Below are 26,846 nucleotides of genomic sequence, written 5' to 3' on the forward strand. Positions count from 1 at the left end.
CAATGGCACAAGGTGGTAGAAAGACAGCTTTTGGTTTTAATGTTTCCTTACTAAGTAATTCAGGCCAAATCCACCCACGGGGCACTGGGTTGCTCCCACTCCATGCCCCAGCCCACTCCATTTCCTTCACTGCTAATGCGTCCCTCTCTCCTGGCCTTGTCTTTCTCTGGGCCCGGTGCTGCTGCTCTGGAGAGGGGCCCTCTAGCCGTGGGAGGAGAACTACCACCCCCACCTGCTCAGAGGTGAGATGATGGCTCTGACACATTTTGCTGCTCTGCCCTTCCCAGCAGCCAGGAACTTTTATCTAGGCTGGTTTCTGGCCACTCTGTCTGGGAGGGGGTTTAGTGCTGCCTGGCAGCATTGGAGATGCCAGCCCTTCTTCCTCCATACCACTGGCATGTGTAGGCTTCCTTATTGCCCTGCTATGATTTCCCCCTCAATGCTGAATTTCTGCAGCTGAATTCAGTAAACTCTAACCTGCCCAGCTGGGAATGAACCAGAACCACTGGCTTGGGGCTTGCAGACCATCGGGCCTCTTCTCTCTTGGATTTGATCTTGTGACCTCAAGGTGAAGGGGTCTTCATGCTGGTCCACGTCTCTAGTTCTCCATTAAATGTTGGTGTGTCCATGTGGCTCTGTCTGAGCACTGCTTGGGCAAAACATCTTGGACTCCCTGCATCCTGACCTTGGGCTGTTTATAAACCGGTTAATATTCACCCATCCCTCTCAGCTTTCCCCTTGCAGTAACCTGTGCATTGCAAATTATTTACCAATTATCTATTGACCAGTCCCGCCTGCACACAACTCCGCATCTGCACCTTGTGATCTGGAGGCTGTTTAAAATTTATGGAGTTGGGTATGGCAGCAAAAAGAACTAGTCCAAATTTATTTGCATTAAAGAAATGCCATGAGTGCTCCAGATTCCTTTTTGCAGAAGGTGCGGTCTAGGACAGTGGGCCAGCCAGTGAGATGGGAGCCACCAGGCTTTGCACGGCATCCTTCTGTGCCTCAGTTTCTCCACCTCTAGAAAGGAGGATGCCTCTTCCTTTGCAAAGTGTTTTGAGGCCTACAGCTAAAAATGCCACATAGGCACTGAATATTATTAAAGTTTCTGTGGTTTTAGTTTCTTTTTACTTCAGTAACTTCCAGTGGGGGAAAATGCAAAATGTGCTCTATATTAATTTTAAGTAGGTGGAAAAATAAGAAATAACCCAATAGCCTTTTTATCAATTTTCTTTTATTTTAGTTTAATTTCTTTAATTTAACATTAGTTCCAGTTGAAAAGGACATTGTGTCCTCTCTTGTTAAATTACTGGAAAGAATGGAAGGCTGAAAATGGGTGCTCAGCACATATGAAACTGAAGTAGCTGAGGTCCCAAATTTGGTAGCTTTGTAGCAGTACATTTTGTTTCAACCCAAACTTTTGCAGCAGTTTGCTAAACCAGCAGACCAGAGCAGGAAGCCAAGAACTTAACAAACAAAAGTGACTAGTCAAAGAATAAGTGTGTGTGTGTGTGTGTGTGTGTGCAAATGTGAGAAGTAAAATCATGGCAATCTGGACCATTCTTTTTAACCTGATGCTGCCCCTTTAAAACCGTGCATCTCCCTTTTCCACTTGGACTGGTGATTAATAGCAAAAGTTATAAATGTGTCAGTGAATAGAGCTTATAGTGGCAACATGGGCAGATAACAAATCTGGCATCAATAACGTCATTAGAGAGATCATTTATAGAGCAGAGCTCACAGGGCTGCAGCTTTGCTCTTTCAAAGCATTTACATAATTTGCAGGTAGAGGCTGGTGTGCTAGACTCTGTCCATTTGATTCTTGTCCCTGATCAGCACATATTAATGCACTCATTTGATGCTTTGTTACCAATAATTACCTTAGATTGCCTTAGGAACACTTCCAATATTGCAGCTCCTTTGTATTTTTCACCCGATGAGCTACATGGTACTTTGTTATTGTTCCAGTTTATTTTCTCAGGTTTGAAATCCTAACATGCTGAGTATATGCAGTAAATATATGAATACAAACCAGTCTAAATCTATTCCTATATTCTCCATGCATCCTGGGCTCCCATCAGCCTTGGTGAGAAGCTCTTCAGTCTGTCCTTTATTAGCTTTTCAAGAAAAATGTGATTGCCATCAAATAAAATGTAGTAAGCAAGACTTGTACAAAGCAAATAATATGAAATTCCACTAGATTTGCTCTTTGTGAAGAGGGATAATCGCAGCTCTTTCCACTGTAGGTGAGAGATGTGGTTGTAGCATATCTTTCAGTAGGTTTAGGTGATTTAGGTACTTTTGAAAATGGGACTTTAGCTTTTAAGTCAGTTAAGCACTTTTGAAGCTTTACCCTCTTGCAGATAGCAGCAAGGACAGGGCTATGGAAGGAATAAGCAGTTATACACGCATATTTACATTGCCCTCATTTAGATAGTCCTGCCTAGGAACTTGATTAAGAATCGGAGATTTTGACCCACAGATTTATACCTACTACTTTCAATTCCTTATTGGGGGCAGAGACGAACACGAGAGACTGACATTTGTGAAACAGCCACGTGTTTTACCATTATGCTGTCTATTGACAGTTCCACATGATGAATACATGATAATTGCTATAGATTTGGTTGATCTTTCTGGACAACTTGTTTTCCAGGCATGTGTTAAGAGTAACCTGCATCTCAATTAAATGTCACACTTCCGACAGAGAAAAGACTATATTTGTATTTGTTATCATGTGTGCGTGCCAAAAAAGGTCAAGCTTTAGGCTCGCAAGAAAGCAAGTACTGCCTTGTCCTTTCTAATGGCTGATCTGCAGGATAAGTCTACAGCTGCTGCTAGCTGATGGAGATACCCTTTTAAAATAAATAAATGCCACATGATAAGCAACAAGGAAGTTAAGGATTTAGATGGTGTCCCTCCAACTAGAGATTAACTTGTAGCATCCCTGTAGTTTTGACAGCACTCCTGCTTGTGAGAGATCTCTCCTTTCAACCACAGCTGTGCCCCTTCTCATACAGGCTGGCTACAGCTGGGGGGTCCAATCTAGTGACGTGCTAAGCTTCAGGGTGGGAGAGGTCTGTATCAGAGGGGCTAAAGATTAAGTTCAGAGGCTATTGATGACCAGCGTGGGTTGTTCTCATGTAAATCTAGAGTCATGATTGATCTAGTTTGCCTGAGGTTTATACTACCCTCTGAATTTGGGGAAGCAGTATGTTTTCAGGCAGTGGTTCCCAACCTTTTTAGATCGTGGACCAGAAGCGACTGCAGACCGGCAAACTGAAGTTCGGAAGTGACCGGCATACTGGGACTGGCAGCCAAAGAGTATAAAAAAGGGTTGCCTGCCAGTTTGCAGTATGCCAGTCACTTCTGGACTTCTGGTCTGGCAGGCAACCCCCCGTGGCCTGGGGGTTGGGAACCTCTGTTTCAGGGATCAGCTCCTTGCTCTACAAGGTCCTTGACTATGCTTCCTTCCCATTGACCTCAAGAGTAGTTTGAGTAGACTTAGTCCCTTGCTGTCTAGCTTAGCACCTCACCAGATTGGACCCCATCATGACAATGTGTGTAGCCAGCCTGCATGAGAAGAGTTGAAAGGAGAGTTATCTCATGAGCAAGAGTGCTGTCAAAACTGCAGGGATGCTACAGGTTAGTCTCTAGTTGGCGGGATACCATTTAAATCCTTAACTTCTTTGATGCTTATCATGTGGCATTTATTTGTGAAAAGATGTTCATCTCACAGAGTCGCTGTGGCTGCCTGTGCTTTTCTGTAAATAATGTCGGTGACAACTCTACTGTGCCCTAATTATGACTTTGGATAACTCTTTCCTTTTCAGGTCCAGCCTAGAAATTGCCATGTCAGACTGGGGTTGTTTCAAAGGATGTATCTTTAATGCAAGTGCTTTCTCTTTTCTTGTTTCCAACTCTCAGATTGAAGGAAGCAGTGGAAAACTTACCCCAAAAAAACAGACCAAACCCAGCCTGATTATGGCATGCGAGCTGCATTTGGAAGCAATCTACTCTGAAATAATTAATTAATGAATTTCTTTTAGTTTCATACAGGCCCATCTGAGGCTCTGTGCCTCGGTGGAAAATGCCATTAACTGGCAGCCATGAAACAGACAGACTCGGGAAACATCCCAAAGCCGCCCAGCCTCTTAAGCACAGCTCCCAGCCCCAGGGCGGCGAAGGGCAATGGTCTTTACATTATATGATTGATTTTGCAAGGCTCTCGTACATGGGATGCTGGGATAGCTTAGGCCATGTCTACACTCTCTTCCTGCTGCGCCTGGGACCGCTGCAGAACAAGGCCTGCCCGCTCTCTGCTTTGCCCACCCGTGAGCCTGGCAGTTAGCTTAGGTGCCTCCTCCCTGCTGTCTGGGAGGGTCTGAGATGGGTGCGGAGCTGCATGCCTGGGACCCATCTGAGCATGTATCCCTTCAGGAGCAGGGGATGCTATGTCCTGAAGAAAACTCTATGCTCGGTGCATGTGGAAATAAATCAAGGCCTTTCTCTTCCACCGGTCAGCTGTATAGGGTGGGATGGGCAATGCCTACAATGGGGCTGTCAAAGCCCCTTGCAAGCAGCAGTTACAGCAGACCACTGGCTACTGCAGGGGCGGTAAATGGAGGCTGAAGGGGCTAGGTTTATTCTGCTGTTATAAAGGATTTCCTCTTAAAAGTTCAATGGCTGTTAGTGGCAGTGTTGAGATGGGAACCCAGGAGTCCTCAAAGAGATTTAGGTTCCTCATTCCTTGTAGGCATGTATATGTACCCATGCTGCCCAGCCTGCAACCACTGCCAGCCGCTCCCCTGCCCACTCACACCCACTCCATGTGCTCCTAACACTGCGATTGGGTTGGGTGGGTGGCTTAGACAAGGTCCTGAGATGCCTGCTCAGACAGAATAAGATGCTAAGATCTCAGTTCACATTTCTTCCTGCCACCACCCCTCTCCAAGTGCCATTGTCCAGGGAAAGGGGCTGAGGCCAAGCCGTTGCCTTCTAATTGTCAGCGCTTCAGGTTTCCAAAAAGACGGAATGCTTTGTGCATTTTTAATGGGGATACTCTCAAACGTAATTGGTTTTTGAGTGAAACAATGCGACTCAAAGATTCCTCGCGCCCCCCCCCCCCCCCCCCCCCCCCCCCCCCCCCCCCCCCATGAAGAGCTGTGGCAGATTGTTACATTTCAGCAGAACAATGCAGCTGTAGTTGGCTCGCTGATGTGGTAGGAAAATCCTTTAGAAGTATTAACTTGTGTTTTGTCTCCAGTGCTATTCACTCCTGATTTAAAGGAGATTAATTGTGCCGTTGAATTCTCCTGGTTAGACGTCCAAAATAAATACATAAATTAGGACAGTGACAATTTAGAGGCTTAACTGCAGCTTGAATTCCTGCCATGTGGGGTGAGATGCAGAGGGTAGAAGAGAGAGCCCTTTTCTCTGCGAGGGTGATATCTAGCAGCACGCACACGCTCGCTGAGCCTTGTGCCGGCACTGTGAAAAGGCTGTCCGCACTCTTTGGAAGGTTTTCTTTGGCTTGAGTTCTGCAAGGTGCAGAAGCCAGTTCCAATGTGCATGGAATAGGAAATGCGCTGGCCGGTCTCCAGGTAGAGCGGGACCTGCAGTACAGTAGCAGTTCTCCAGAAAAACCTCTGGCTGCCAAGAACTAAAAGTGATGTCAGCTCTGGAAGTGAGTCAGATACAAAAACCCTTGTTTTTTGTTGCTTGCACAGTGTTCAGCTCCCAAGGCCAGGGCTGTCCTCAGTCCTGTCCTTCTCCATACAATTAACCTTGTTTTATTAGAATGATGTAAATGTTTTCACAGACCTGCACTGAAAGCTTTCAGTTGATTAATTTTATTGGGCCAAATCCTATCCTGGACCTCATTCAGGCTTTATGAAAGAGGCTTTGCAGGATGTAAAGTGATGTTGCAAAGCATGGCAGTGCAGAATAGAGATTACCGCAGTGTTGGGCTGTCACAGTAGAGGACCAGAGTATTTCCTTTAGGGACAGTGGAGCTCCCATTCAGGTCAGTGAGAACTCTGTGACTTTGTTCCCTTATTAAATTGAACTGAGCATTTAAGTATTCTTAGTGTAATGGCATCACCCAGCTGTTGCATGTCTCCAAACTGCAGCACAGACCTCTAGTCCTTCAGTCGAGGTAGGTTGCTGTCTTGTCTGGAAGTCCTGGCACATGTTACGTGTGTGTCTGTCTGTGATGGTAGATGCTGTTGTATTTTTGTAGGACGAATCAGGCCTTGAGGACCTTAGACAGTGCCCAAAGTAGGAGGGGAACCTGTTGCTGCCAGGCACTGCACATAATAAAACAACTCTTTGCTGATCCCATGTGTGAAAATGAGCCTCAGTTTTGCTCTCAGAAACCTCCCCTGCCCCCCTTCCATACCCTATTCCCCTCTCTGCCCTGAGCATCTCCTTATGCCATGCTCCCTGATGTTTGGGCAAGGCCTAGGAGTCAAATATGAAGCCTGATGCTGCAAGAGTTGCTTGTGACTGCACTAAGTCCTCACCAACATAGTTGGTAGGGAGCTGGTTTGACAGCAGGCATCAGCTATGAAACGAAGGGCTGGAACAAGTTCCCACAAGTGGGTTATCAGACAAGAGCATCTTGCCATTGGAGCCCAACACCAAACATTCCCCTTCTCTCTGGTCTTAATTCAGAAGTGAATTTGACATCCACAAAAGCGGGTGAATGGAGAGTTGGTTCTTTGGATCATCATCTAAGCTGATGCAGTAGCAGTGTGCCTCCAGGTACTGTCTGGGTTAGCGGGTGTCACTGCACCCCAGGGTGTCTTGAGAGCCCTGAGAGCCCTTTAAGTGTGCTGCAGGGTGCCACACCTTGTTAGCAGTGTAAGTGTGCAAACACTATTCACAAGATAATCCCAGAAATTTCAAAGAAGAGTCCCTAGTTCGAAAACCATTCTGCTCTCCTCGGATCTGCTTGAGCTCTTTGCTACAGATTTGCTCTGGGTTTTTTTTTTTCTATAGTCAAAACCCAAGTGAAAACTAAAAACTGGCATTTTTGAGGAGCCTTGAGGCTAAAAGAGTTGAGACCCATTGGCTCAGGTTCTCTCATGGGGCCATTTGGAGATAAAGGGCACTCATTTCCCATGTGCATCCAGTTCTGCCTGCTGTGGACAATGTTTAGGTTGATGACAAGGACACGTTGCTGCTAGAAAAAGGTTGGGGAAAAACAGGTGCTTTCTGAACTAGCCTTTGGGTAAGGCTGTGGGAGGTCCCCTGATGTCTAGGGGTGCCGGCTATGCTTGGGACACCACAGCAGAAGTGGGGTGCTGGCTGGGTCAGTGGTTGGAGCCAGCATGACCAATTCACGTTCCTGTTTTGGCCTCGGGCTGTCCCAGAGCAGACAGACAGATCTGCCATTGCTTTCCAGGAGCCGGCAGAGGCATGGTTGTGGTCCCCATTACGCCAGGGCAGTGATTCTCACCCAAGGTGCCGCTGTGCTCTGGGATGCCGTGAGGTACTTCCAAGGGTGCTGAAGGATGCCATGCGGTGTTAGCACTGTCAGGTGTGCATGAGTCACGAGATGAACCCAGGTGCTTCAATAGGAACCCATAATGCCCAAAATATTTTGCCGTGTTGTGGTCTGAGTTCTTTGCAACGGGAGAATTGCTCTGTTTCACTTTTTTTTTCCTATAAAAGAGTAAACTAAGAGCTGTCATTGTCCAAGGGGTGCATCAAGCCTAACAAGGGGTGCCTTGAGTCTATAAAGGTTGAGAACCACTGTGCTTGAAGCTGTCCAGACAGAATAGGAAGATATACCTTCATGAGCTCACATGGAGACCCATGTGGGATCTCACTGGGTTTGGAAATGGTTATCCAATGGCAGCTCTTCACCTCTCCATCAAAACCATTTGTCCCCGGTTGAACAGTAACCTTTTGTTTGTCTAGGTCCTGTTACAGAGATCAAGGACTGTGTTTGCTTCTGTTAGTCAAAACTCTGCTGGCCTGTCTCCTGGCCTGGATCTTTCCTCTCTCTGTAGTGAAATACAGAGAAAGCCCATTTTCGGAGAAAGACCTCAGCCCTTGAGGAGACGAGGTGCAGGATCCTAGCAGATCAAGTATCAGTGTATATCCTGCATGTGAGACCAGCATTTTTTACTCCTTGTCCTGACCCAGCAAGTACCTGTCAGAAACGTGCTCAGTCTTAATGGCTTGCCAACTTATTCCAGACAGGGGCGTGTATCATTTTACAGTCCATGAAAGCAAGGGAATCCCTGCACTGATCTCAAATCAAGGTTAAGATGGGAAGGGCTGGCTTCGTTGGGATTCTGTGTTGTTCTTTTGTCGTCTTTGGGGTAGAACATCATGTGTGCATTTCCATAATGGGGAAGGTGTCGAACCAGCTGATGAGTCAGACTCCCTCTGCAGTGTATTTATTGTCCCATAGAGCCTGGGTCAGGAGTTGGGCCCCAGGTCACCAAGTGCAGTATGAACACGTAAGAAGGGCAAACTCCCTATATTGATCTCAAAGGGCCATTTTCTAATTCTAATTGGAGTTACTGGCAGTCTTTCCATTGACCTCAGTAGGCCTTTGGCTTCAGCCCAAAACATGAGGGTAAAATAAATGAATAAACAGAGGGGAGGGAGGGTGCATGAAATGAACAGTAAAATAGCTGTGTTTCTGCCAAGGCTAACGTTGCGCACGGTGTAGCTTGCCAGCCTGCTTAGTCATGAGCAATGCGACAGACAGCTAAAAGCAGTAATGCCCTGCAGAACCCGATCCAAAGAAGACGGTTTTGATGGGGGTCTAATGTCTTAACACTTTACAGCAGGGGCCCTGGTTCCACTTGTAGAAGGGCACTATGTATGGTCTCAAACAACCCCTGACCCCCGACTTACGCAGCAATTACAGGCTGGCTCTGAATGGCACTGGGGCTTGGTTGCATTATTTCAGCTCACTGGTTACTTAGGACTAAGTATTAGCTTGGTGCTTCCCTCTACCCATTGCTCTTTGTATCTGCCTTCATTTTCCTCCTGAATAAGTTATTTTAGGCTGTTGTCATAATATTCAGTAAACCAGTGGGAATATGTCATGCTATGGTCTGCAGGCCTGTTTGAGAGGAACAGTGCCCCATTTGGGAGTACTGTCACAGGCAGTGGGAGGCAAGATGGTCTGAAATGCAGAAGAAAATATCATTGATGCCTATGGATTTCATGTTTAAAATGTTGGCCAGAGCTGTCATCTGAGAGGACCTCATGGCTCTTAGGAATCCCCTTCCACCTAATATTACGGCTCATTGGAATAGCTGTATTTTCAGTGCTGTGGAGACCAAGCACGTTATCAGCTGATGAATTCACTTCCACCCACCTTTGCAGTAGCGTCCCCTCCTTTCCTCCCCTTTTCCCTATTCTTTGTATTTAAATTATTTTATTCCTTTCTGTTTAGTATGCAGGCTGTCCTCAAGTCCAGTCATAGCATCTGATGAAGAAGTGGACCTTAACCTTCAAAAGCTCATGCTTCTGAGTCTATAGGGTGTCACACTGCTATGCCTTCTGTCTAAATTCTCTTCAGTGTGACTTTAGTAGTTAATTCCTCCAGCAGGTAAGGGGGGGATGTTTAAACAGAACCCGCTGTAGGTGCAGAACAGTGAGTAGAGATGGAAAAGGCAGCTTCTGCAAGCATTTAACATTCCTAATTCTCCTCGTCTTTGAGCTGGCCATGCTACAAGCAGGTAGCTCCGTGTTCCCACCCCAGACGATTCATAGTTTAGGGCAGTGGTTCTCAACGGGGTCCTGCAGCACTGTGGGGTGCCCTAGGATCCTGTCAGGGGTGCCTGCATGATTCACAAGATAAACCCAGAGATTTCAAATGGGAAGCTATAGTGTTAAAAACATTCTGTCTTTCTAAATTCTTTGCAGCAAAATGGCTCTATTCTTTTGCTGTGGTCAAAAATTGAGTGGAAATTAGGAGATGGCATTTTTCAAGGGGGTCTAGAGTCTAAAAACGTTGAGAAACACTGGTCCAGGAGCGTGAAAGCAGGCAACAAGCGAGAGGAGATCTTACATGCTGTCTTATCATAGGCAGAGTGGTCAAGTGACTTACTTGCTTAGATCCTCAAGGCGGGTGGTTTCAGCAGTAGTATTACATGTTCCCATTTTACAGATCTGTACCATGTGCCTTCTGTACCTTGTATGGATGATCAAAGACCAGCACTTGTGTTTTATATGGAGGAGAAATATTTTGAAGATGCTTTAAATTTCTAGACAACAGAATATGAGGAAAATCAAAGAGATAAGACCTGTGGCAAGATAATATTCAACTTTTTTTTTTTTTGGCTACATTTGTTTATACTGTATGCCCCAACCTTTCCCTTGGAGGCTTGCCTTTCCATGTTATATAAAAACCTGCTTGCAGTTCATATGACATTCTGCCTATAAATCTAAGGGTGGGAGCCCCTTCTAGGAGGACTCTGGTGGCCCCGTAAGTGCCAGCTGGAGGAGACTACTCCTTGGTGGACGTGTGTTTCTGCAAGGGTTTCATTGCTTTGCGTGGATCTCCTGGCCTCGCTTGAACTGGCAGCTTTCCCTCTGCCTCGTGTGCTTCGTTGATCATTTTTCTGGTTTGATGGTGTCACTCTTCTAACGTCAGCTGCCTGGTGCTGATTTTCTCCCCTTGTCTCACCTAGCTTTCATTTCCCAGTGTTATTGACTCCAGTGCCCTGTCGAGCAGAAGCCTGGGTTCTTTTGTGGCAAGAGGCTCTTGGGATACTGGTTGTAGCGTCCTTTCCTCGGAAAGGACCCTATGTTGCAGCTACACCGGGTCTGTTGGCCAGGGAAGGTACAGATTTTGTGTTTTCCCACCTTGTTGCTGAGTGGGGAAATATTCTCTTATTTCATAGACTTCATAGACATTAGGGCTGGAAGGGACCTACCTCGGAAGATCCTCGAATCCACCCCCTGCCCCAGGGCCGGAAGTCAGCTGGGGTAACTGCATATTGTCAGATGCAGTTGGGAACTCTCTCTGCTTGTACTGGTCTGATTGGACGGGTTTTGTTTTGTTTTTTTAATTTCACGTCTTAGGCCAACTCGGCTCCGAATTCTGTCAGCTGAGCAGAGCTCGGTCATAGTTTGATAGTTGGTCGGGTCAGAAGGGACCTGAGCAGATCATCAAGTCCGACCCCCTGCCATGGCAGCAAAAAGTACTGGGGTCAGAAATTTCTGTTTTCCTTGATCCTCCCAATTTCGGGTAATGGACTGAGGAGGGAGACAAGGATTGAGGTAGTCGACCGAAGACTGTGGTGCTGGTGTCGTCATGAAGGCTTTGGCTTCCACGATCACAGTCCGGTCTTTGGTGAGAGAGGCAGTGGTCTGCTGGGAAGAGATGGTCTCCACCTCGTTTCACTGGGAAGGAACCTCTTCTCAGCCAGAATGGTCGTTCAGGTCTGTATGGCGCTTTCACCAGCAGGTATCCTACCTCCTAGGCCCTTCAGCCTGGAGCTTCAGGTGCTCCCAAATCCATGGCAGGTGTCCTACCTGCAAGCTCTAAGCTGGGAGGCCTTGGCATGCACATGCCCCACAGTCTCACTTTTGATACCCAAAAGGCTGAAGAAGCAAGTTGGACGGAAAGCCCAGGAGCTGTCCCCCATAACTATAAATTGTGTAGCCGAGATCCTTGCATTTGGAGGCATTTGAAGACCTTTGCAGGGGTCAGCTTGCTCGCAGGGAAGGGACAGACTTTCACCCTCTAACTACACCGGAGACCTTCAAGGCCGAGAAGAAAGGTATCACCCCTGCCAGGTAAGTAAAAACACCTGGGTCAAAAACCGCATGGTATCTCCCCTGTGAGATCACAGCAGTTCAGTACTAAGAGGCTGTGTGAGGGGCAGGGATTAGAGGGGAGCTGAGGCTTCTCCCTCACTGGATATTGTGGGGGGTTCTCACCTGAGGTGCATGCGTGGCTACTTACTGCGGAGGATAGACTGGAAAAGAGATGAGCTTTATTTATCCTTCAACATAAAAACGCCCTTATTTTTCAAGCATTGGAGGGCTCTGGGGCTTGATAATGATCATACAGGCAGTGCAATGCTGAGGCTGCTCCTTCCTCCTTGAGTTAAAGTATCGCTATATCAAAAAGCTAGAGAGGACCAGGGAAAGAGTAACTGGATTGTAGTAGCAAGTTTTGGAAGAAATATTATTTTTTTTTTCTTTCTGATTTGTTCAGAGCTTCTTGAGAAATGTTTCCAAGGAAAAGTTTTCACAGTGGAATTTTTCCAAAAATCTTCCCAAAATTGTGTTTTGCAAGCATCGTTTTGTGTTGGTGGGAAGAGATCTTTCTGATGAGGCATTCTGATACCTTTTATTTTTCCATTAGGCATAAAGTGGGGTGGGATGGAGTAAAAGAAAGGAGCAGTGCTTTTTTTTCTCACGAAAAAATGTGCACATGAAATGTTCCTTTAGAAACTGTTCATGAAAAATAAATAAAAATAGTATTGCCTGAACAAAACGAACATATTTAATAGAGATTTTCAGTTTGGTCCTAAGGGCATTATTTTCTGTTGAAAAGAAAAGCTTTGTTAGAAAACTGTCAACCCAGTTCATGCAGAGTCCTGATGCTTCAGGAAATGAGAGGCAAGAATCCTTGTGGGAGATCCCTTTTATTGGACTGGCTGCATGGTTGGGATAGACATAGGTAAGCTTTTGGGTGTCGCAGTACCCTTCCTCAGGCCTCCATGTGCTCAGTAGCAGATGGAACAAAAGCTTGTGCAAAACTCTGTGAATAAAAACAAGATGCAAGAGAAACAATCAGGTAGCCAACCTGCAGGAGAGATGCACTGAAAACCTGATGATGGAGAAACAGGATTGTTTGAGAGGGTCATTATCTTATTACCTTGCAGTAAATGCTGACATGATGCTTCCCACATGGGATGTGCTGTGTGCTTAAGGGCCTGGTAAGCTTCAGGCTGGAAAGCTCCCTAGGGATGGTTGGGATATTTCAGTGGACCAGGAAAGGGAGCTAAACTGGGACTAAGGAGGTGTGGGTTGAATTTGCTCTGCCACTGCCTTCCTGAGTGACATTGGGCACATTCCCTAGTCCCTGTAAGACATGGAGACTAGTCTTTCAGAAGTATGCGGGGATGATGCATTAAGGATCATGAGGCCCTTGGCTCTCCTGCTGATGGAAGGTGTAAAAGTATCGTCAAGGATCAAGATTATTTCCTGGAAGCAAGTTACGTGGTGGTGGTTTGTTAACGCAAGGCAGGCAGCAAGCTAAAGTGCAGGCAGGACCCAGCCAGGGCGGGTGAGTGCTCCAGGCATGGGGAATGGAAGAGGAGGTAGTGAGGGAGGGGTGCATGGAAGAGGGGATGAAAAGTAGCTTCCTTATCCTTCCAAACCATTTACCTGCAGCTAATTCTCTTCTTGCAACCAACGGGTAAAGGAGGAGGGAGGAGTTGATGTGAGGAGGGAGGAGAATCTGCCCCCCTGCTACCCCCCAGCATTGGATGTTTTGAGCACAAGTGGTTATGCCTGACCCAGGCTCTGCACTGCAGGAACAGGGGCACTAAATTACCTGTGCACTTGGGCAGCGCCATCCCCTCATTTCCAGCTTCTGTTGCACGCCTTGACATCGCTCCATTGCCCTGCATGTGTAATTTTGCGTGTCATTGCCCTTAATTGTATGCTTACAGCGTCCTCTTTTAAAATTCAGCCCTTCTATCAGCAGTAGGTAGTAGCAGGTTTAATAGGGTGTTTGAATTCCTATAAAAATTAATCAGGAGCTCTCTGCGATAAGAGTCAGGCAGGGAGCCATGTGGTTCATATCTACTGTTGATAAACTCATTATAGAGGCAGAAAACATTTTTGATTGGAGCAGTGACAAAATAATTTGGAGGGGAGCCATGAAGAGAGTGGTTGGTGAGGCTTCGAGCACAGTGGAGATTGAAATGCTGGTGCGTGGAGCTGCGCTGCCAACTAACATTGACTTAGCGTCTCTGGAGAGCTGTAACGGCAAATGCATTTTATTAATGGCAATATTCTTTCAGGAAACGCTGAGGCATTGTTGTTAGAGGTGGAACCGTCTTTCCAAGTGGGATTGCTTGTGTCGGTTTGGAAGTCTTCCAAACCAAGACCTGTTCTGCTTAACTTCCTCGCCGTTGGTAGCTGGTCGAGTATGGTCTCATAGGAGGCCTAAACTGCAAGCCAGAGGCTTGGGGAGGGACGCTGCAGTTTTCTCTGTGCCTGCTGCTCTATAGCTGTACCAGTGTTTCTTTGTCCTGAGAGGGAAGATTGTTTGCATTGATTGGTGTAGGGCGAGAGCACCCCGGGGAAGCAGAGCAGGCATTTTCTGTTGCTTGTGCTTTGATTACAGTTCGTTCAGCGTGCAGCGTTCCCGCACGTGAGGCCCACGTTAGCTGCTATCGACTGCCTGCTTTAACAAATACTTCCTGTTCTGAAGTTTTTCCTCTCTGCTTGGTCCTTTGCTGGAGTTTCTCAGATTCGCAGCTTTGCTCATGTCCTTCTTACAGCTGCATCTCCTGTGGGTGTGGGCCAAACCCCTGTAAATTCTTGGTTTCCTGAGAAAATGGCTTCTGTCCCTGTATGCAGCCACGGCAGCTGGAGTCGCCCAGCCTCCAACCTGGCTGGACGGGCTGAACAGAGGGCTCGGGAAACTAAAATTTCTCTCCTGGATGGGAACAGTCCATAATGGGGGCAAATCAGCAGGGTTTTATAGAAATTACTTTGCAAAATAAAAGGAGCTAAGTGATGTTATAATTCCTCTAAGGCTTTTAGCTATCATATAGTTTCATAGTTGGTAGGGCCGGAAGGGACTTCAGCAGATCATCAAGTCTGCCCCCCGCCATGGCAGGAAAGAGTATGGAGGTCAGACGACCCCAGCAAGGTGATTGTCTAGCCTTGTCTTAAAGACCCCCAGGGTAGGAGCCAGCACCACTTCTCTTGGAAGTTGGTTCCAGACCCTAGCTGCCCTGACCGTGAAGTAGCGCCTCCTGATGTCTAATCTGAATTTACCCTCTGCCAGCTTGTGACCATTACTCCTGGTCACTCCTGGCGGTGGTCGGGGGAACAGGGACTCCCCCAGTGCCTGCTGGTCCCCTCTGACTAGTTTGTAACAGGCTACTAGATCCCCCCTCAGCCTTCTCTTGTATACAATATTGTTGCAGCAATACTGTTCCCTATTAAGTCTTATTAGAGAATTAGTCCAAGAAAAGGACTTATGTCCTCTAAGGCTGTAGGATATCCTAGGAAAACTGCCATTGCGTTTGGTAGGAAGCAGAGTCTGATACGTGGAGGCGAGTTTAGCTCTGAGTGTATGCTTCCCTTGGTGGGTCTGAGGCTGCCCAAGCTCAGGGCATACTTGCTAGGTTTTCTGTAGCACCGGACGTAATACAGATGCATGGATTGATTTGCATGTTTTGAAGCTAGTGTGGATATGGCTGTAAATAACTGTTTATGTTCAACACAACAGGTGAAAGATTGGAAATGGAGCTGTAGGGATTTTGGCCTGTGTGGCTTAGGGGTGGGATTGGGTGTTTGACAGTGCTGGAGAGTTAATGGTAGGGTGAATGGTACTGTAAATACTGTGTCATGGGGTACCCAGGAGACAGTGGAGTGAGCCTGGGGCTAGTGTGGGACCCTCATTTTTTTTGTGCCTGATGATGCTCTTACTGCAACTGTTGCATTCTCCTAGATCAGGGGTGCTCGGTGTCCAGCTCAAGTCAAATGTGGCCTGTGGAGTCATTGCATCTGGCCTATGGGGCAGGAAATTTGGTGGTGGGGAAGCGATGATCATTAAAACAGTCACCCTCTTCCTGCCAGTTCCCAACTCCCAAGTGCTGCACTGCTGGTTGCAGCTGGGCCATGCCCCCTCCCTTCCGCATGGATTGGGGTCAGCCCGTGCCTGCTTTCCCACCCACTTTGGGCTGGGCTGAGGCCAGGCCATGCCCCTTTTCCCCTGTAGGTCCAGGTTCCCTCTGCATAGCCAGATGGTGCCCACCACGCTGGCCCTGATGCTGGACTGGGACTACTGGTGGCATCCAGTCTGTGGGCAGATGGGGCACCACTCATGTGGCCACTGTGGAAAATGCTGAGCACCCACTGTTCTAGATGGTCTTTACCTGCTTGGATCCAGCAAAGGAGATATACAGGTACCACGAGAGCCATTGGCAGCTGGGAAGAGGCATTGCGGGTTGTGGGTGACATTTTATCTGGGTTGGAGTGGGCTGTGATGCAGGTTGTAGCATGGGATTTTATGTGACCTGAATGTTGCCTGTTCGGACCTCCCAGGCTCGGACCTCCCAGCCACGAAGTATGGTTTATTTGCAAAGCAGGAAGGCAATAAGTGTCTTTTTCCTTGCAGGGAAGTTGTTGGAGGGAGATTCTGTGGAGTTGAGCTGCAGCGCTGGCCCTGCCAAGGTGATCCTAAAGCCCAGCCAAGCCGTGGTGTTGGACTGTAACCTGGCCCCCACTGAGCAGTTTATCAACATCACTTGGAAGAAGAATGGCTTTCCATTAGTGGAGCAGGAGCATCTCCATGTGCTTCCAAATGGATCACTCTTCATCTCATCCCAGGCTGCTGCTAAGGAGAGTAAATATCCTGAAAGGACTGGCACTGAGGGTAATTACTCCTGCGTGTCCCAGGGCTCCTTAGGGGCTGTCATTAGTCAAACGGCTGTCGTGCGATGTCCAAGTAAGTGGGGGTTTTTGTTTTGTTTGTGGTATTGATACAGACTATCAATGTATGAGAAAATGCATCGGTATCTTCCTGGCTCGGAAGCTTGAAACAAATCGCCTCTGAAAATGGATTTCCTTTCAGGGCGTGCGTGATTATCTGTGAAATGAGACGCAACATCTCTTTCCCCAGTTAACTGTTCATTTCTGAGGGAACTTGTCCAGAGAAGCAAGAATCACTTGGAGCCCGAGTCCTGCTCTTCCCTCCGCGACTCGATCTCATCAAGTCGTTTGTCTCAGGCCGTGCTTTCAGCAGGCAGCCGGCCTTCTGTTCCCCACCTCGCTGGGAAAGGTTTAATAAGAACTGTGTGGGCAGCGACTTATTGTGTGAGATCTGGCACTGGTCCAGACGAGCTGCACCTGTTCACACCAGCTGAGCCTCCAGGCCGCTGCCTTCTGGCATTTCCTCTGACACAAAGCTGTCTCGTCCTTCCCTAACTTCATGCCTTCCTTCTTTGGTTGCCTCTCTCAGTGGTGCATGGCTGTTCCCCAGCATTTCCGTATTTTATGCCTGTCCACTGGACCACTCTCGTAAAGGAGGATGCTTCAACTCGCATCATTCCTGGGAGTAGCAGGAAGGATCCCTGTTATTGCTCAGGGGTGGTGGTGCTTTCTGTGATGTTGGATGCCTGGAATTGCACTGGCACCACTCTGTGCCTTATTGTGGTCATTCACCAGGCTGAGATTCCAGCTGCTAAGCTAAGAGGTAAAGGGCTCTGCTCCCAGTACACTGGAGTTGTCTAGTTTTGCAGTGTAGCAGTACTTTTTTTAGTAGATGGAAAGACAGAGGCAACTCCTTGACATTCCAGGTTGCTGCTATGTGAAGAGCAATAGGGAAAAAGGATCATTGTAAAATGCACTTGTTCCCAATAGATGACATTGGTTCTCCATTAAATTAGGGCCTCAGCCAGCTGAGTAGTGTCTTAGGTCTGTCTAATACGGGGATGTGGAACGACAAGGCCCTGGTACTAAGTGATGGGTGCTTTGTTGGCTGCCATCAGACTGAACTGATGCTAAAGGCATGTGTTGCTAGAGCTGGAGATGGAAGTTGTCCCACTCAGCTCCTCTGGATTGAGCAGAGAGGGGCATGTGTGTTTGTCTGGGCTGAGATGGTGGCAGGAGTGAGTTATCCACAGCAGCCAGTAATTGCAGAAGGCTTTTGGGGGGCACCATGGAGGGGGAGAAGGATCTGAATCTCACAGAAAGCCAGTAAAAATGTTCATGGCACAAGCACCAACCAAAAACTTGTTGAGAACCAAATATTCCCTGCTTCCCACCATTTGTAATGGCACGGGGCCAGATAGCATCCTCGGGTCACATGTGGACAAGGGATGGTTGTACAAGCTCCTCCAGTCGCATGGCAGAACAGGTCACATGACCCAAGGCAGGTCAGTGTGTGCAGACCTGGAGCCAGCAGTGCAGGAGCGGGTCAGGGCAAAGACCCATTGCTCTTGTGTTCCCCTTGCAAGTGAGGGGAGGGAGATGTCATGCAGCTAGAGGATGCACAGAGGAGGAAATCCCATTAAAATAAGGGGTTCCCTTGGGTTGGAGAATGGTCACCAGGAAAACCGGCTCAGGGGACAGGCTCTGCAGCACTGTATGAGATGGATTGAATTGTGCAAAAGGGTTAATAAAGAGAAAAGCAGAACCTGTAGCATTGTTGTTGTTCCTTGTTTGACAGCTCCCGCCTCCACACAGCCTGCGCGATATGGCTCAGTGAGGCTTTGATAAATAATGGAGAGAAACCAACTGGCACTTCTGCAAAATAGGCAGTAAAATCACTGCAGCCGTCCTTGCCTGCGTGGTTCACTGCGAGTTGTACAGCTAAAAAGTATGCAGCAAACAATGCAGAGTTTGTCAGTGAGAGAGCTGAGCTCTGCTCTAAATTTCTTGTCTGCTGCTGATAGGAGTCCTGCAAAATCGGAGAACCTGGCTTGCCTTTAGTGTTTTTTCAGGGTTAACCTGGACTGGATTATTCTTTGAGTTATTCTTCATCTCGAATACTTTTTCCCCCATAATTTGTGTCAGACATTAACTCAACAGTGAACAGGAGAGAGGCTGCGTGTATCCATGTGTGTGCACTCACAATGGACTTGTGATTTTGCAGCTTGGCGGGGCCAGAAGCTCAAATGTGCTCTTCAAATGACTCAACTTCAAATAGATGCCCGTTTTGCGTGGAGGTTTGCCATGCACCGTTGTTTGTATTAGGATCGTGTCCAAAGGCTGCAATTACAGCTGAGATTCTGCTGAGCTAAATACTGTACAAATGCACGGGAAATGCAAACCATGCGCCAGAAATTGCAAGTGACTTGCAGTAGTTGCAGTGGCTGTGTGCCAGGCCTGACCGGGAAGGAACCAAGAGCCTCTGGCTCATTAAAGCAGGAGTTTCTGCTGACTAACTGAAATAAAAGCCGCTACTCTCAGCCTGACATTTTCTGTTTATGGCCATGTCGCCACAGGAGGAGAAAGGCGCTTCATAGTAAGAATGAGTTATGTATGCAAGATGTTGGGGTCCCTATTTATGACACAGTGTATGGATTTGCTGTGTGCAGTGAGTTCCTGCAGAGTCGAGGTGTGGAGTGGCTTGCAGCTTTGGGCCTAGGTTGCTTATTGAACGACTCATAAAGCATCCCATGTAAGTCTATGGACACAAAGGTTGGACTTGAATATATAAGGAGGCTAGTGTGGGAAGCAGGCACTTCTCTTTGATGAGGGAGGCTGTTGTTGGTGGATCTCCATCTCCTTGAGTCAGTTTGGACCCAAAGCAGCAGAGGGGAGGTGGGGGTGGGAGGAAGGAGCCCTGCTTGTTACAGGCTGATCAATGAGTCTTGGGTGTGGCAGGTGTATTCCCAAATGCTAGAAAACAAAAAGGTGAGCCTAATTTAGTCCCCACGTTTTTCTATTCAGTAAACACACTTTGGAAGGAAGAAGGATGCCTTGGCTTTCAGAGCTGCTCAGATCCTCCCAAGCTGTTTCGTTTGTATTTTTTAAGGGCTAAAAACATTTTCCTTCTTATCAGGTTAGTAAAATAATTCAGCAAATCTAGATGATGGTCCTGCATGAAAATAGCAACATCCCTTTAATTCTAGCCTCAGGAGGAGGTGCCAAGATGCTGTGATTAGAAGCAGATACTCCTTTCATGAGCTAGAGCAGGGTGGCACCCAATTTGGCATTGCTCAGAAGCTTGTTCCTGGTAGTAAGTTACAGTAAGTCGATCGCTGTCCTTTGAAACAGGAATGAAGATTTACAGTAGCAAATGACTTGTATGTTTTGACAGCAGCCACGTGCGCTCTCTCTCCTTCTTTCACCCAGTGTACTGGCTTCCTCATCTCCGTGTAGACATAATTGCGCGGTCAGTCTAAGCAGAACTGGTCCAGTTGACCAGGTGACTTTGGCCCATGCAGCAATGCACCTGCTTAACAAAACACAGGGGTAGCTGGAATGACCGAAAAGCCACGTTTTCTGAGAGTGGGCAACTGTAGTGTGTGCCTGGGTCTCAGCTGTGCTGGGGGAATGCAATAAGGTGTGCTGAAAAAGTCACTTAAATTGATGCATGCTGTGGGTTTTATCCTTGCTTTGGGACCAGCTGCTGAGCACAAGTGTCGGGCTCCAAGCATGCCCTCCTTTTTGTAGTGTGGCTTTGGGCTTGGGTTCTGGTATTCTGGGAGGGCCTGCGCATGTGGTATTGACAACTGAAACAACACCTTTCTGCAAGGAGAGAGAGCCGGGGCTTTTCAAAAGGCGGTGGCTGCATCACTGCCAGGGTGGATTTGATTTAAATCAGATCAATTAAAATTATGATTTAAATCAGTGGTCAGGAAGCCTCGATTTAATCAGTGCTTTCTACAAAAAGTGCATTCTTGTTATTTGTTGTCCTTTATTCATTTAACTTCTTGAAACTGCACTTTTGCAAAGAGGTGTAAGGGCTTGACCGTGTGTCCACAAGCTTGCAGAGAGACAAGAGGGCTAATGGGTGGGTACTTACTGATTAGGTGTGTTATCTCTCATCTCCATATCCTGCTGTTAACAAGGATGTGATCTCTAGAGACACAAATCCAGTTTGAGAACTAAAACTAAGCATCACAGAGATGCTTAATGGGATCTTCTACTGAGTCCCATTGGGTAGAGTGGTTTTCTTTTAATCTTTACTAATCTGTAGGGGAGCATCTAGGAACCCCATATAATTGGGCCCGTAATATAGTCCATGGCCTGTTGTGTCCTAGTTATAAAACTTTTAAATATGTTACATGAATATATAGTCTCAGATAGTATATTATTAGAAGTTTATAATCCGTATTCCACAATATCTTTGAGCTTTAACATAACTAAATAAAAAAAAAAAATATATATATATATATAATTATTTTATTATTTTAAACAGGCATCTTAAAAAAATAATCTGACTTGAATTTTTTTTTGTAATGTTGTTTTTTATCTACCCTGATCATGGTGAGCTTTTAAAAAATAGAGGGAGGCCTCTCTGGGAAGGCTGTTGTAGACCAGTGACTGAAGAGTTTGGAGGCTGCTCTGCAGACTTCCACACCGCAGACTTGGGGTTGACCTGCCCTGACTGCTGCAGTGTTGCAAAGTTAGCTCATGTGCTGGAGGTAGCGAATGTGTGGCTGGGGTGTAGTTGGTCTTATCAGAAATATTGCCAAGCAAACCTTGCTGCCTCCGTTACACTTGGTAGCAGAAGAGCAAGGGCTTGCACTTTGTCAGGGGAAGATGTATGAGAAGAGTCCATGTTGGCAATGATGGCACACCGAGAGCCTTATCACCGACATGCTGCTGTCCTCAGGCGCCCGGCAGAGTCTATTAAGGTGCTGTGGGAAGTAGCCGAGAGAGATGTAATGGATTGCAGGCTCAAGATTTACTTTCTTGGGGTGTAGTGGGGCCAAACAGATGTGGGCTTTGCTTTTCTCTTTGAGGCTCTTTGATGGCCCAACATCAGCAGCTGCTTACGGTGTTGAGGAAGCTTCTTAATTCACAAGCCGGCTGCGCTGAGCAGATCACACTAGCAGGAACAGGACTTTAATTTTGCAGACATAGGTGTGGTCTGATCAGATCTTGGTCTATCAGCACTATCCATGGCATCAGAGCCAGAATGCTCCCATCCTCTCATGGGAAGTGGCAGGCAGGGCCTAATACCTTGATTCATGCCTTTTTGGGCCAGATGCCTACATTTGACTGTTGGGCCCCTTTACACTCCCGGAAAGGAGAGAGAGAGCCATGCAGGCCATTTGGAGCCTTAATGAGGTTCCTAGGCCTCATATAGTCCTGAACTAAACAACCTTGCTACAGCTGTTTTATGATATATCAGTGATCATTGCCCCTGGTATTCAGCACGCATGGTCTGATGCAAAGTGAGGATTATAAAAAGGGGAGCTGTGGAATGGGGGGTCTCAATCAGATACACAAGGGGAATCCTTTCCAAATGCAGGTGAGAATTGAGAGCTTGGTTTTGCTTCTGGCTGAGATTACCAGCACTGGCCCCCATGGAGGAGGGAACAGGAATGGAAATGGGCAAGGTCAGTTGTAGGACAGTAAGAAAAGGGTGAGAGAAGAGGGAAGGAAAAGGCTGTAACAAGCAGGAATGGGAGCACAGAGACTCAGCCTGAATCATTCAAGGACAATTGGTGTCAACTCCATGTTAAAGCATCAGGTCTTCAGTGCTGGGTATGTGTTCACAAGGAGATGCCCATCTTGGGCATGGCAGAGGCTGTTCCTCACACCTTGTGTCCACTCCTCTTCTGACCCACAGTTTTCTCTAGCAGTGTAGTTTGGACTAGGGTTGCCTGGAAGTTTTTGATAGACATGCCAACTTCCCTTCTCCCCCACCCCCAAAAAAAAAAAAAGAAACCCTTTTGAAACACGCGTGTGTCTGCTTTTTTTTTTTTGGAAAAGTTTGAGTTGTCATAAACCTGCCTCTCAAAAGGTCAAACTTTCTGCACAGAAGGTGGCCTTACCCTGACCTGCTCTAATTCCTTCCTGTCATGTGGTAACTTCCTTAGAAAGTTAAAAGAGAAGTCCCTCCTGTGTTGAGTGACTACAATAAGCCTCTAGTCATCGAGTGGTTAGCAACACCAGAGAAATCTGGTCCCTCAGGACAGTTGGCTTCTGATACAGGCCAGACTCGAATGTGCTGGGCTGGGCACACATCCAGACTATCTTAATGATGTTTGTTTCCAGAGCTCACTTTTATTTTTACTTGCAGAGCAATTGCTTTTACTGGATTGAATGATACTGGAGATGTTCTGGTCATGTTCTCAAGTGGCATCTCTGGGAAGGGGGTTTTCAAGCTGCAGGCATCATTCTCTTCCCTTGCAGAAACATCAGCAACAGCAAAAGGAGAGGTCAATCTGGCAAGGTGCTGAGCGTCTCCAGCCTGGTGCTGAGCGCCCTGTTGTAATGGGGCAGCTTGCCCCTTGATGAGCCCAGTGGCAGCCCCCCACTTTGATTATAAGACCCAGCTGGGAAGGGGAGGGTTTAGGTTTGCTATAGTGGCCTGAGAGTGGTTTAGTTGGGTCTTGCTGGGGGCTCCTTTTGCATTGCACCGATGGTCTTTTTGTTCACATCCATGCACTGTACCATGACGGCACTCTGGGTGCAGTGTCCCCCTTTCCTGGGTCCATAAGCCTGCATGCAAGTCTTCATTCCAGTCGGGGAACAAAATCTATCCTCTTTGGGAGCATCTTGATCAAAGCAAGAGCCTGAGGTAGGAATGATGGGCTATGGTGGAGGCTGACGGGGTGCCTGGAAGTTTTGTTGGTGGGGAGGTTCATGGCTGGTTTTTCTCAGGAACAGTTACCAGCCTGCCAGACTGAAGTGCTCCCAGGGGGTGCCCTGGGAACAGCACTGTCCGGTGTCTCCTTGTTGCCTTCAGCTACAAAATTAAAGATAGTGGAGAAGGCGTAAGGACATCAGAAACATGGTTGAGATGGGATCTACTAGTGCCTCTATAGAAAGCATCTCTTTAAATGATTGGGACCAGGGCATGAAGTGGAAGGGCTGTCAATGAAGAGGAATGCAAAGCTGTGATGCTTGCTGTAGTGGACCTTCCTTATGAGCGACTGGAACTGATGCCAGCTAGTGCTCAGATACATCTGGAAAGCATTGCAGATAGTGTTGATGACACACAAAGCATGTGAAAGGACCTTAGAGAGTTTAAACACAGGCAGGACATAACGGAGCCTGTTCTACCTTTGATGTCCAAGTTGGTGACGTTCTGAGCACCTTTTGAGGACAGATCTTCAGATGGACTTACACAGAGGTTAGTGAGGGCAGAATGTGGCCTAGCATCTCCTGTCTGGAGGCCCTGAAGGAGGAGTGGTTGCTGGTAAAGGAAGGGCCTCCGTCTGATCTTGGAGGGAGAGTTTGAGGCACAGGGTTGTAACAGCTGCCTGTCAAAATGACAAGGCTCCTATGGTCCCACTTGATGCAAGTGCTGCCCCAGGAGATGACTTTCCATCTATAAATGGAAGGGAGATGAAAGGTGCCAGCTTGGGGTGAGCAGCTTTCCACGTTTTAGTCCCAGGAAAAGAAACGTTGAGATCGGAGACATGAAACCTCCCTCTTCAGTGTCCTGGAATAAATTTCCCTGCATTCAGAAATGGTCTCCAGAGTTATTTTAAGGACATGAGCCCTGATAAATGACCATTCTTTGACTTAAATGCTATGCTGGGTTAGACAATAACAGGAATGCAATGAGGAGTTACTCCTGTAACTCCTCTCATGCAGTGATCTTGCCAGATGCTAGTAATTGCAGCTTCCTAGCATGCAGTAGGAATATTATCCCCATTTAGCTCTGGGGAAACTGAGGCACGGGTTATTTTGGTGTTACCCAGAATCTGTGGACCCCAGATTTCCTGATGTGAAAATGTGTTTATCTGGCTGGGTAAGATCCTCTTGTAGAAAGATAAGGACATCCCAGTCCTGAAGAGCATGGACTTAGCTTTACCATCTGTGAGTGACCTTACTGAAGCCAAAAGGTGCGCTCGCAACATGGATTCTCAGCAGGGGTTGGTTCCCCGAGAATTTGGTTATAATCTTAGGCTTTCTTGCTTAAAAATCTGAGGTGGGTCTTGTTCCAGAGAACATTCCAGCCTCCCCGTTTTTTCCTTTCCTCAGACATTTGTAGTACTGAATACCTTGGAGCTACATTTCATAGATTTCATAGACATAAGGGCTGGAAGGGACCTCGGAAGATCGAGTCCAGCCCCCCGCCCAAGGGCAGGAAGTCAGCTGGGGTCATAGGATCCCTGCAAGATGAGCATCCAATTTACTCTTGAAGGTGTTCAGTGTAGGTGCTTGAACCACCTCCAACGGTAGGCTGTTCCCGACCTTGGGGGCTCGAACAGTAAAGAAATTCTTCCTTATGCCCAGCCCGAAACGGTCTTGCTCATCCCTTGGGGCGCTCTGGAGAACAAACATTCCCCCAGATCCTGGTGGTCACCCCAGTAAACTTATAGGTATCCATCAGATCACCTCTAAGCCTGCTTTTCCAGGCTAAAGAGCCCCATGGCTCTCAGCCTATCGTCGTAAGGTCTGTTTTCCTGACCTCTGATCATGCACGTGGCTCTTCTCTGCACCCTCTTAAGCTTCTCCACATCCTTTTTGAATTGTGGAGCCAAAACTGGATGTGGTACTCAGCTGCAGCCTCACCAAGGCCCAGTACAAAGGGAGAATGACGTCTCGGGATCTGCTTGAGAAGCATCTGTGGATGCACGCCAGTGTTTTGGTTGCTTTACTAACCGCAGCATCACATTGCAGGCCCATGTTCATCTTGTGGCCAATGATGACCCCCAAGTCTCTTACTTCCATAGTGCTAGCCAGCGTAGCACTGCCAAGCCTATAAGGATGCTGCAGGTTTTTCTTCCTAAGGTGGAGAACCTGGCATTTTTCGGTGTTAAACACCATCAGGTTCTCATCTGCCCATTTGCTGAGCCTGTCCAGGTCGGCCTGGATCACCCGCCTGTCTTCTGGTGTGGATGCTTTGCCCCAGAGTTTGGTGTCATCGGTGAACTTGGCCAGTTGGCTTCTGACTCCAATGTCCACATCATTAATGAAGATGTTGAACAATATGGGTCCAAGGAAGGAGTCTTGGGGGACCCCACTAGTTGCGGGACACCATGACAATTGACTTCTGTCAACCACCACCCTCTGGGTCCGACCACGGAGCCAGTTTCCCAGCCAGCAGATCATGGTGGACCCAAGGCCACAATTGGCCAGTTTCGCCAAGAGGTGATCATGGGATACCAGCTTGAAGTCTTCTTTGAAGTCAAGATGTATGACATCAATCTCTTCTCCCTTGTCCAGGTGATAGGTCACCTGGTTATAGAAGGAAATGAAATTGGTCACGCAAGACCTACCTGCAACAAACCTGTGCTGGCTATCCCTCAGGATGTTGGCGTCGACCAGACCATTAAGGATGGCCTCCTTAATAAACTTTTCTAAGATCTTCCCCGGGATAGAAGTCAGGCTGATGGGCCTATAGTTTGCCGGATCCAATTTCCTCCCTTTCTTGAAGATTGGCACCACATTGGCCTTCTTCCAGTCTTTGGGCACTTCACCAGAGCGCCAGGAGCTCTCAAAGATCCCTGCCAGGGGCTGAGCTATGAGGCTCGCCAGCTCCTTAAGTACCATGGGGTGAGGATTGTCAGGGCCAGCTGACTTGAAGGTATCCAGCCTCTCAGGGTGTTCCTTCACGAGGTCAGCATTAATAGAGGTCAGGGGATCTCCCTCACCCAGACCTCCCTATCCCATAGCAGGCATGGGCATCCCATGGGACTGATGAAAGACCGACGCAAAGCACCCATTTAATAGGTTGGCTTTTTCCTGGGCGTCAGTTGTCAGTTGCCCCATCTGGTTCAGCAGTGTCCAAAGTTGCCCTTGCTTTTCCTCCGGCTCCCCACATATCTGAAAAAGGACTTTTATTGTCCTTGATCCTCGAAGCTAGTTGGAGTTCAGTTGCATCCTTGGCTTTCCTGGTTTGGTCCCTGCAGGACCGGACCAGTGCAGAATAATCCTCCTTGGAGGTAAATCCTGTCCTCCATCCTTTGTAAGCCTTTCTTTTTAGTCTCAGGAGGTCCGCTAGGTCGCTGGAGAGCCAGGGGGGCTGCTGT

The 26,846-nt window shown here is 47.5% G+C and overlaps 1 protein-coding gene across 4 annotated transcripts in view; it reads left to right on the forward strand.

The window, feature by feature from the left end:
• The window catches only part of IGDCC4 (immunoglobulin superfamily DCC subclass member 4), a 151,469-nt gene that overhangs the window by 31,350 nt on the left and 93,273 nt on the right, over positions 1–26,846 (forward strand). For all 4 annotated transcript variants that reach the window (XM_090028751.1, XM_090028749.1, XM_090028753.1 and 1 more), the window contains exon 2: positions 16,355–16,684. In XM_090028751.1, the coding sequence (XP_089884877.1) occupies positions 16,355–16,684 (330 nt within the window). The remainder of the gene's footprint in view (positions 1–16,354; positions 16,685–26,846) is intronic.

This window comes from Crocodylus siamensis, chromosome 15 (assembly GCF_052110815.1).
Source record: "Crocodylus siamensis isolate JL-2025a chromosome 15, ASM5211081v1, whole genome shotgun sequence".
Taxonomy (NCBI): Eukaryota; Metazoa; Chordata; order Crocodylia; family Crocodylidae; genus Crocodylus; species Crocodylus siamensis.